Source organism: Liolophura sinensis, unplaced genomic scaffold (assembly GCF_032854445.1).
Source record: "Liolophura sinensis isolate JHLJ2023 unplaced genomic scaffold, CUHK_Ljap_v2 scaffold_362, whole genome shotgun sequence".
Classification (NCBI taxonomy): domain Eukaryota; kingdom Metazoa; phylum Mollusca; class Polyplacophora; order Chitonida; family Chitonidae; genus Liolophura; species Liolophura sinensis.
The window spans coordinates 1-12,232 of NW_027018301.1; the positions used below are offsets into that span (position 1 = coordinate 1).

At 40.4% G+C, this 12,232-nt stretch overlaps 1 protein-coding gene across 1 annotated transcript; it reads left to right on the forward strand.

Moving 5' to 3' along the window:
- The first annotated feature begins 5,940 nt into the window (after positions 1-5,940).
- On the forward strand, positions 5,941-8,864 carry LOC135481665 (casein kinase I). The gene has a single exon (XM_064761349.1). It carries the CDS (start codon positions 6,038-6,040, stop codon positions 7,016-7,018), a length of 981 nt encoding a protein of 326 aa, XP_064617419.1. The 5' UTR covers positions 5,941-6,037; the 3' UTR covers positions 7,019-8,864.
- The last annotated feature ends 3,368 nt before the right edge of the window (positions 8,865-12,232 follow it).

A 12,232-nucleotide genomic window follows, 5' to 3' on the forward strand; every position in this document is an offset into this window, starting at 1 on the left:
TCCAACACATCTAAAGTTGTGAAATAATAAACGCATTAATCAATCAAATTACTTAAAAGATCAATGTAAGCACACCAAAACTGATCACTCTCAGCACAGCATCACACATTTAGTTGAGTTCAAGGTTCGAAATTATGGGAGCATGGGTATTTGCCCCACCTTTTATCCAATGCACCAAAAAAAAAGTTTACTTGTGCAGTGATTTTGTAAATCTGGAGGCAAGTGGTCAGTTAGACGACTGTTGGTCATTTCCTTCAAAGATGATATTCAAGCAGAATTTGAACTGTTCACTTGACTAGGATTAGGAGAGTGCAAGCAGGTGTGATAACGATCAAGAGGCAACAGTTATTTCTTGCCGATTTGTGATTTCTTGCCAATTTGTGATTTCTTCCCAATGGCATTTGATGCGTGTCCGCATGCGTTTATTTATTTATTTATTTGATTAGTGATATACTCTGTACTAAAATTGATGGAATATTTCACTCATATGACGACTGCCAACATTATGGTAGGAGGAATCTGGGCAGGGCCTGGAGGAAACCCAAGACCATTCGCATTTGGTTGGTGTTATACACTGTACTCAATAATATTTCACTTATATGATGGTAGCCAGCATTACGGTGGAAGGAATCTGGGCAGAGCCTGGGGAAAACCCCAAGGCCATTCACATTGGCGACATGGTCCTGGACCTTTGCACCGCGCTGGTGCACTAACCAGCTCAGCCACAGGGCTTCCCTGTCCACATATTTACATGTACTACTGTTTGAATGCCTTGTAAACTGAGAAAACTTTGAGTGTGTGATCAAACTGTGATGTAATATGAAGACCTGATTTTTGAAAAAAAAGTATGCTGGCTGGCCTGATGAGGATGAATCTAGTTTTATTATTTTTTTTCCTCCAATGTTCTAGTTTTTCCATAAATAAGCCAATGATATGTGTTGATAAATACTAGCCTTGTACAGCTTTGATAATTGAAAAAAAAGCCCAATTTTCCTAAAACTGTGCAATACATTAAACTCTGCAGGATTGTGATTACGTAGATATGTACATACTATCAAAGTCCTATCTTATTCCATAATCGCTAGCGCAGCGTAATGACCCAGGAGTCTCTCACCAATGTGGTCACTGTGAGTTCTAGTCCAGCTCATGCTGGCTTCTTCTCCGGCCGTATGTGGGAACGTCTGTCAGCAACCTGCAGATGGTTGTAGGTTTCCCCCGGGCTCTGCCCGGTTTCCACCCATCATAATGCTGGCTGCCGTCGTATAAGTGAAATATTCTTGGGTACGGCGTAAAACACCAATCACATAAATAAATAAATATTCCATCTTTGCTTGAACACCTCTGAACTTCCTGTTCTGTCTCCAATGGCTTGATGCTGGAGCCATGATAAAGTGTCTGCTCATACTCATTGTCACCAATTCCAGGTAGGTGTCCCCATGTGTCGGCACTGGTAAACGCACAAGACTAACAAGAGTTCAGGTGAACACAACATACGCCCCAACAAATGCATTTCTTGAAATATATAAAAGAATACCAGCTGCAGTGTGGTGAGTATAACCCCTGAGGGGAATCTTCATCGGTGTTGATGATGGGAATGTGGTCACTATGACAACCGCGCAAATGGTTAAATGTGTCCACCACAAATGAAAACCTTATGCGGAACACAGTTGGGTTGTAGCCTGGACACGAAATCATTTCTATTTATATAGCATACATAAGGAAAACAGCGAAAATGGACAAATGTAAGTCGGGACACACTGACCTTGTTTATCTATGTATCCAACAAAAAAATAAAACTCTGCATGGAAAACAGTTGGAGCTGCAGCCCTGACATGAAATCATATTAATTTATATAGAATATATCAGGAAAATGGCTATCTTACGGTGACAACTGCGAAAATGGACAAATGTGAGATGTGACACATTGTCATCCGTGTATCTACATGTATGTATCCACCAAAAATTAAAACCCTTATGAGAAAAGCTGACTATTTATATAATCCAAATAGGGAAAATGGCAATCCGGTAGCCATGACAACCACACAAATGGACAAATGTGAGTCACAACACATCATCATCTGTTTATGTATGCATCCACCAAAAATGAAAACTCCATGCGGAATACAGCTGGACTTATAGCCCGGACACGAAATCATATCTATCTATATAGTATATAAAGGGAAGCTGGCAATCTGGTTAGCACTGCAGAAATGAACATCACATATAGTGTATATAAGGAATATGTTTATCTGGTTACCATGACAATAGCGAAAATAGACAAATGCGAGGAACGACACATCAACATCTGTGAATTTATGTATCCACCAAAAACTGAAGCTCTATGTGGAAAAGTGTTGGAGTTATATTGACCTATATGTACAGTATACATAGGTAAAGGGGGAATCTGGTAACCATGACAACCAAAGAGTGAGTGAGTGAGTGCTTGGGGTTTAACGTCGTACTCAACAATTTTTCAGTCATATGACAACGAAGGAATCATTAGGGTGCATGCACGTGTAATGTGCCTCCTTGTTGCAGGACGGATTTCCACCGCTCTTTTATTTAGTGCTGCATCACTGAGACGACTTACCGAAGGCAAGTAAGCCGCCCCGCCCGAGCCATTATACTGATACGGGTCAACCAGTCGTTGCACTGTCCCCTTTATGCTGAACGCCAAGCGAGGAAGTTACAACTTCCTCTTTTAAAGTCTTAGGTGTGACTCGACCAAGGATTGATCTTGGATCTACCGGTCCCGAATCGGACGCTCTACCAACTGTGCTATCCGGGCCGGTGACAACCAAAGAACTGGACAAATGTGAATCACGCCACACTGTCACCTGTGTATGTATGTATCCACCAAAACTTAAAACTGTACATAAAAAACAGTTAAAGCCATAGCCTGGACACAAAATCATTTCTATTTATATAGTATACACAGAGAAAATGGCAATCTGGTAACCATGACAAACGCAAATGGACAAATGTGAGTTGCGACACATCATTATCTGTTTATGTATGTATCCACCAAAATTGAAAAATCTATGCCCAAAACATTCGGAGTTATAGCCCAGACATGAAATCATATCTATTTATATAGTATATACACGGAAAATGGCTATCTGGTTACCATGACAACTGCGAAAATTGACAAATGTGACTCGTGACATATCATCATCTGTGTATCTATGTATCCACCAAAAATTAAAACTCTATGTTGAAAACTGTTGGGAGCCCTGACAGAGGTACAGCCCGGACAAGTGGACAAAATCGCTGTAACATAATATGCTCCGCCTATTGACCGGGGGGGGGGGGGTGGTGGTGGGGCGGTATAAAAATGGTCGAAATTGGATAATTCCAACCCTAGAGTCTAGATCCCATGGTTAAATGCAAACTCCTCACAGAGTAGGGAAGCCTACAAATAAGATAACCAAGGGGCATGTTTCTCGTCTAACTTTTCATGAATGACACCACTAGCATATTTTGTACAGAAATCTTTCTGTTGATGAATGTTGATCACAGATCTGTGTGAGGTCATTACTGGTGAGACTGATACTAATGAAAACATATCTGTGTTGCACAGGGCCAATAGGTCAAACTTATCTCATACTAGCAGTGACATCCCTTGTATGCATGATTCTCCTCACTGTTCAGAGTTTGCATTCAGACACAGCGGCTGGAGTCGAAATTTCATCCAGTGAGAGGCTCATGTGGATTTACCACTGATCTAGTTTAGGAATTCAATACAGTTGAGAGTTACGGTGAGAAATAGCCCTGGGGCTTTTAGAAAGGAGCATTTATCACAGCGTTGAGCCTGCTAACACGTATACTTAAATTTTCCCTAGTATACATCCACGTCAACCTAATATTCCTACAAATTACCTAACATCTTCTTAAAGTTGGCCAAACCAAAAATAGTCTATGGCAACACAAAATAGGTCTATGGACGAAAAAAAAGGACATCTTGACCTGGTGGTCTTAGTTATGTGATGGATGGGGTCACTCAATATGTTTGGGAAGTTTTAATGCAAATGTGAACAGTGGCAACGTATTATGTTCCTTACCAGAAATCCACCATATTTGGAGTTGCTTCTCACCATAACTCTAGCAATTCCATTCTCCGAATGAGAGTTCTAACCTGTGATGAGACGTGGACACCTACCTGGAATTAACAGCTAAGGCTTGTATGAATATGAAAAGACACTTTTCAACTGCTCCAGCATCGGTCCATTTGGGATAGCACGGTAGAAGATCTCTATGTGTTTATTTATTTACTTATTTGATCGGTGTTTTATGCCGTACTCAAGAATATTTCACTTATATGACGGCAGCCAGCATTATGGTGGGTGGAAACCTGGAAAAGCCCGGGGGAAACACATGACCATCTGCAGGCTGCTGCCAGACCTTCCCACATACGGCCGGAGAAGAAGCCAACATGAGCTGGACTTGAACTCACAGTGACCGCATTGGTGAGACGCTCCTGGGTCATTACGCTGCGCTAGCGCGCTAACCAAATGAGGCCCCCTCTACATGTTTAAGACAAGCTTATGTACCAAGAAAGGACTGATGCTCAAAACAGATTCGGGCCCTCCATGGTCGAGGTAGATAGCGTGCCAATGTGGCACAATAACACAGGAGCCTCTCACCAATGTGGTCGCAGTGAGTTAAGTCAAATTCATGCTGGCTTCTCCCTGGCACCATGTAGGATGGTCTGCTAGTAACCTGTGTGCTCTGCCCGATTTCCACCCACAATAATGCTGGCTGCCGTCATATAAGTGAAATCTTCTTCATTATGGCATAAAACACCAAACAAATAAATAAGGAAATCAAAACAGACCTTATTTCTGAGTGTGCAATTTCCTTGTAGGGAATTATCCTACAATGATCAGTGCCAATTGTTGAGGTCCCCGAAATTGCAGTGTGTATTTTTGTGCATGCCCGTACTTTTGCTGTAGACACAAGATAAGTGCATGAGGTGCAAGTTTGTAGAACTCTGGCCCTACTCCAAGAAAATCAAATCAATGTTCCATAGCTCTTCCCCTTAGTATCAGCAAAGGTGTAGAGGTATGTAGAACTATCTTGGTCCACAGTTTTTTTGGCTATGAAAGCTTATGGAACAAGTCATGGCTGTGATAGACTACATAATCACACCCCTACAGAGCTAGTAACACATGTTCTAACAGGGACTAATTCATCTATGTTGGATGTACAACACAGCTTAATGCTGGCTGTTACACAGCAATGTGCAGCGACAGCTGTGTATGGAGTAGGAAGCTGCAAACCGTGTGTGAATGCATCTTGGCAGCAGGCAGTTCTAGTTAAGATTTTATAATGGTAAATAGGTTGTTGCTGCGAGTTCATCCAGATCCATACAAGGTTTTAGTGAAGCTGACCACCTTCATTGAGAAGCTAGTCGTCATACAACATTTGACACCTGTCCAGTTTCAATGTACACAAGTTGAAGAATTGACTGAATTTGACACTTGAATGTTAATGCTTTCTTGACAAGTGACATGGGATGAAAAAATGAAGAACAATCCTGTTGCAACGAAATCCAACGCTGTCCTTTCTGTGAAGCATAAATTTATTATTCACCTTCAGAAGATCCAGACGTCCAAGTCGAATCCGGTGGTAAAACGGATTCTGCACCTCGGGTACAATCAAGGATTGTTGACGGGGAATTGACACGTGCCTTTTCATTGTTCATGTCCTTGTCATGCCTAGCTAGATTGATTTCCGACTTAAATTAATGGCATTTCACTTTCAGCAGCGAATTTGTCTCAAAATCAGCAACCGTAACTACCACTCTACCCGTCCCTTACTTTCTTCCCCGCGATACGTTGTATGCGGCTTCCGGTTAACATGACATGCGCACAGTGCCGTCGTCAAGCATTGTGGGATGGCGAATGCATTCTGGGTAATCTCATATTGCGATGCAACCACCCAAGATGGCAACTGTACAGAGGAAAGTATTTGCATAAAATTTTCACGAACATTTTAGCGTTCCAGAGTAGACTGGCGGCGGAAATACCACAAGGAAATGGAGCAGAGTCAATCAGACAGATGTGCTACCGGAAAAAATGAGTTCCTGGTGGGCCAGAAATATCGTTTGGTGAGGAAAATCGGTAGCGGGTCTTTCGGGGATATTTACCTGGGAATCAACATAACAAATGGGGAAGAGGTCGCCGTCAAAATGGAATCCATCAAAGCTAGACATCCACAGCTTTTGTACGAAAGTAAACTGTACAAAATACTTCAAGGTGGTGTGGGAATCCCCCATATCCGCTGGTATGGTCAAGAAAAGGACTATAACGTTCTCGTGTTAGATCTTTTGGGGCCCAGCCTGGAGGATCTGTTCAACTTCTGCTCTCGACGTTTTACCATGAAAACGGTCCTGATGCTTGCAGATCAAATGATTGGACGTATTGAATACGTTCACAATAAAAATTTCATACACAGGGATATAAAACCCGATAATTTTTTAATGGGCATTGGGAGACATTGTAACAAAGTTTTTCTCATTGACTACGGTCTGGCCAAGAAATACAGGGACAGCCGTACGCGACAGCACATACCATACCGAGAAGACAAGAATTTGACGGGCACTGCCAGATATGCCAGTATAAATGCCCACCTTGGAATCGAGCAAAGCCGACGAGATGACATGGAATCATTGGGGTACGTGCTGATGTATTTCAACCGAGGGAGCTTGCCATGGCAAGGATTGAAAGCTGCTACAAAGAAGCAGAAATATGAGAAAATTAGTGAGAAGAAGATGTCCACTCCAGTGGAAGTTCTCTGTAAAGGATTTCCCGCCGAATTTTCGATGTACCTCAACTACTGCCGTGGTCTACGTTTTGAAGAGGCCCCTGACTACATGTACCTCCGCCAGCTTTTCCGTATCTTGTTCCGCACGCTGAACTACCAGTATGATTATACCTTTGACTGGACAATGTTGAAGCAAAAAGCAGCTCAGGTGGCACAAAATACAACAACAGCTGCAGGGACAGCCGGACGTTAGCACAGATCTTCAGAAGGCTGTGTTTGACAGCATTCAGTGTGTGTTATGTATTCTAGGACAGAAGAAACTCTGATAACATCTTAGTCTGATAAATGACAGTGGAATTTCTAACATTTTCACAATAATGACTGAACATTTCAGACTTTTGAAACAAACATCAGCTTAGTTTGTCATAAAATTTTGAAACCCTAAACTATCTTTCTGTGGAAAGTTGTGACAGAATTGTTAGTAGTCACATTCAGCCAATACCCACAAATCATCGGTGAAGTTTGTACAAATCCAAAATTTACATGAAGTACACCTGAATTCATATGAATTAAATCTGAATTCAAACGTATATATATATGAATTCACAAAATGTATGTACAAATTTAACATGCTGTTTGTATGCAGTGTCTGTCCTGGTAATGTCATGGCATACTTTGCAAGTAAGCTTATTTGAAGATGAATTTTGTCTCTCTGTGTATTTGTCAGATGCATGATTATGAATAGGACTTGACTTGTGTTCATATGCATGTGTATGATTTTTTGTTTCAGTTTTGATACCATTGGGATACAAGTACACTGTATACTGCCAAGTCGGTCAGATTGGGAGAAGGGATTTGAATTTCAGTTGTATTCTGGTTACAGACATTGAGTGCGAACAGTTTTACCTGAAGCCCTTAGTGATATTTACTTATATGCCTAATAAATTGCCCACGATTGTCTGGTAGTTGAGTTTAACATTTAACTTTTTTTTAATCATTGATTTCTGAAAATGAATTTTTTTATATAGAATATGGGCATTTTCAACTGGACAACTGCCTAGAAATTCTAGCATGTTTTGAAATTAATTTCTGATTGCCTGTTTCAGAAGAATCACTTTAGCAAATGGCACAGATTCCATTGTTTGTAGAATTTAGTATATTAATAGTGGTTCTACGGATTACCTATACAGAAATTAGTACTTAAATAACCATTGCTTAATGGTGTCTGAAAGACTTGTTGACAGTTCTAAGTGCTTCTTGAGATAATACTGTAGATGAAGGCAAGTTTCAGTCGAACAGATAACCAGGATCCATTTGTTTACGTATATGCACACAAACTTAGGCCAACAAATAACTGATGGAATTAGTCATAATTCTGTTGTGTATATATGTTGGTCTTATGTTCACTTTCTGGAAAATGCTAAATACATGTACTTGTGAAGGTCTAAACTTTTCTGATTGTTATCCATGTATTATAGTTCATATTTATCCATTATTTGGTGGGATAGTGCTATAAAATATTCAGTACACCTGACCTCTGGTTTATGATTTAGCCCTGATCTGACTGGTGTCCTATAATATATATGTATATATACACGAAGATAAACCCCTGCTTGCTGATATCCTCTAAGGGAACCTTTTGTGACTTTTTTTTTTTTTACTGAAATTTTGATCACAATTTCGTACAGCCTGATGGCAGAATTATTTTATCTATCAGACGAAAATTTCTTTTTAACATAAGTTCTCTTGAAATGTAAATATTAATGTACATGTATCCCTATAGTATATATATATATATATGTATATGAACTTCCAGTTTCTCTTTGTTGTTTGTGTTTTGAAACGTTCTTTCATATTAAAATGTGTATAATCCTGTACAGTAATAGCCCGTCATTGCTAAAAGAAAAGTACATGTATCTGAAAGCTGTGTCATTTATTAATTACAGATTGGTATTGCTATTGTTGTGGATGAACCAGGGCTGTAGCAACGCTATACCTTTATCGTTAGGTAACCGAATGTTAGAATGACAGCATTATCAAGACAAGTATATAAGACAATTTGTGGTAATGCATTTTTTTTTCTTTTCCTTTTTTTTTTTTTTTTTTACAGCAGGAACAGTTTTTGTCTTAAGCTCATGTATTATTTTGATTGACATTGTACTGTGTATATATATATATATATATATGTATATATATGTGTGTATATATATGTGTATATATATATATATATATTCATACATATATTACTACTCCCATTTATCTTGACCTGAATGTTACAGTGAATGGGGACATTGGATGGTGTGTATAGTTAAGGTTTTATTCTAACCTGTATTTAAAATAAAAGCTTGTGTCTATTATACTAGGTGGTTCTTCGTACATCTTGATAAGTATCAAAGTTTACCACGTCTCCACATGTAGCCAGGTTGCCTGCATCTTCACATGTAGTGGAGTTACTGTGTGCCTTCCATATGTAACGGAGTTGGCTGCATCTCCGTATGTTTTGTCTTTCAAGCCTGCTTCTTAACATTTAGATGACATACGTGCATCATATGTAACTGAGTTGCCTGCATTTCTCCCATTTAGCCAAGTTTACTACATCTCCATATACTTATGCTAGTTGCCAGCGTCTCCACATTTAGTGGACTTTGCCTGCATTTCTACACGTAGCCTAGTCTTGGACTAGGCAGACCAGCCCAAGTATAACCTTACCTGGCTTCTTTTAGGGAACAACGGTTGTCCTAAAGCAAAGATGATTCGTCAACTATCATTCCTCTGCCCAATTCCTTTGGGCCAGCCAAAGCTCAGCCAAAATAACTATTGGTGGCCAAGTCTGTATTTAAAGTATACATGAAACGCTTGAGTTTGTCCGAAAATTAATAGCCTCTTGCAGTGATGTCATGTAGGAAAGGGGAATAAGCTGGCCCCAGGTTTCCAGCCTGGCTGCTTCTACCCTCCTGACGTTGGATCGTCCTAATCCCATTCAAGGTACGCAGAACTCGTCAGGGAACCAGGCTAGGTTTCCAGCGTTATCGATGACGTCATTTCCGATCACTGACGGAAATAATGCTTCAAACAGAGAGGTTGAGAAATATAAAATATCTTTAAGAACTGATTTTTTTTCACATGGTTATGCATATCTTTCTTCATTGTCCTTAAAGCCATACTCTTCGTTTAGTTTTGTGGTATCTGTTCACGTATCCTTTAATCTTAGTTTGATGTAGTCAGCCCGATTCGCTCCTGACGTCACTTCTGGAAATATGCGTAACCAAACATCCTAAATACAAGATGGGAAATGCGTCATTTATTCCAATTCTTTTGCATATGTGGTTTTAAATTTTCGTGGATATATAGACACATTGATGATGTGTTGCTCGTTTTGGCGATTGTCATGGTAAAGACGTTTCATATGTCTGCTAAATATATAGGATTATAATTGCTCGGACGTGTATTGTGTTCACCTGAACTCAGGCTTGTTTTTGTATGTAATCTGTATGCGCAGGATTTGATTTGGAATGTATTTGGTGTTATTTAATTTAATTTATTTGATTGTGTTTTACGCCGTACTTAAGAATATTTCACTTATACGACGGCGGCCAGCATTGTGGTGGGAGGAAACCGGGCAGAGCCCGGCGGAAACCCACGACCATCCGCAGGCTGCTGACAAACTTTCTCACGGCCGGAGAGGAAGCCAGCACGAGCTGGACTTGAACTCACAGCGACCGCATTGGTGAGAGGCCCCTGGGTCGTTACGTGGCGCTAGCGCGCTAACCAACTTAGGCACGGAGGCCCCCGTGTCAGTTAATAAAACTTGTGTAATGGTTTTTGAGTGTTTAAATTGTTTGGGTGGTGCCCTCACGCCACATGACGATGGGCATTATGGTTGCCCTCATGCCAGTATCAAGGCAATGCGAGTTAACAAGAAGCAGTATGTGAGAGTATATAACTGGGGCACCCGTTTTGCACTTCAATCAGTCGCTAGAATACACGATGATATGATGGTGATGGTCTTACATGATGAAGTTGATTACGAATCTTTTGCATTCGACCAAATTTCACCTCTAGCGGTGACAATCTCGGTGTTGCGTCATTTACTTGCAAAAGGTAAGTGGATTCCTGCATCCATAAAAATGTGGCTTGCTCTTGTACAAGAGAAATTGCCTTATCGCAAACTGTCATGATTTGGATACGGATGGTGTTTACAGTCGCGAACAAATGGATGTAACATGCAGTTTGTGCAAATCTGATCAAATTCCTAGTCATAGAAAGGTAGGGAACATTGTATAGATGTAAGAGGCTGGACATGGACTCCGTTACGATCTGCATAAAGAGTAAAGACACATGTTTAAAGATCCGAGGAAGGACAAATAAGTTGTAATGGTCCGAGTGAAGACAAATATGTTGCAATGGTCCAGGTAGATGCAAATAGGTTGTAATGGTCCTAGTAAAGACATATGGGTTGCAATGACCCCAGTAAAGACAAATAGGTTATGTGATGACACTGTCAAGAAAATAGGTTGTATAATGATGCGCGCCCAGACCATTAGGTTGTAATGGCTGCAGTAAAGACAAATAGGTTGTATAATGCTACGGGCCAAGACAATTAAGTTGTAATGGTCGCAGTAAAGATAATTAGGTTGTATAATGCTACGGGCCAAAGCAAATAGGCTGTAATGCCCCGGGTGGAGAGGCAAAAATGTGGTAATGGCCCGAGTAAAGACATACGTTGCAATGGCCAAAGTAAAGACAGATAGGTTGCAGTGATCCGGGTAGAGGCTAATAGATTTGCGAAACATTCGCTTGACCGCCATTGTGTGACTGAAGATATTCTTGTGAATGATTACGTGTATAGAGAACACCGATTAGCTAAGGTTTTTGCAACATAGTCAATAAGCTACCGTAGTTTTAAAGTGTACTTACTGGTAATTGTTTTCTCTACAGTCTTTATGTATATGATGGCGCAATGTGGCAAGTTTAACGGGTGTGACTTGCTCCAAAACGGAGACGAATCACAGTCCTTGTTCATACACCAGATCGCTGTGAGAAAGGGCCGGTTTTATATTTATACTTACATGTACCATGTAGGGCGATTACTTTAGATCTGAATTAACTGCTTTATTCAATCACATGCATAGTGGATTAGGCGTAACTAAATTAGTGACCCATCGGCTTATAGATCCTTAACAACGTGTAAACACAGTGCATGGAGAATGAGAGCTGACATGGTCGGGTCGGTGGTGGGGCGATTAGCTCAAGGTGCATATACGCATGTAGACCGTCTGATTCTGACGAAAGCTATACGCCACAACCACACAGTATAGGCCCAATATAAATACACGGTTTGAAATACTGCATGCATATTACACACAACAGACAACCTCAGACAAGACCATGCATACAACAGACGATATGCTGTAAACATTCGCCGACAAAAGAACAATTTTTTACGGTAATACAGGTCATAAAATAT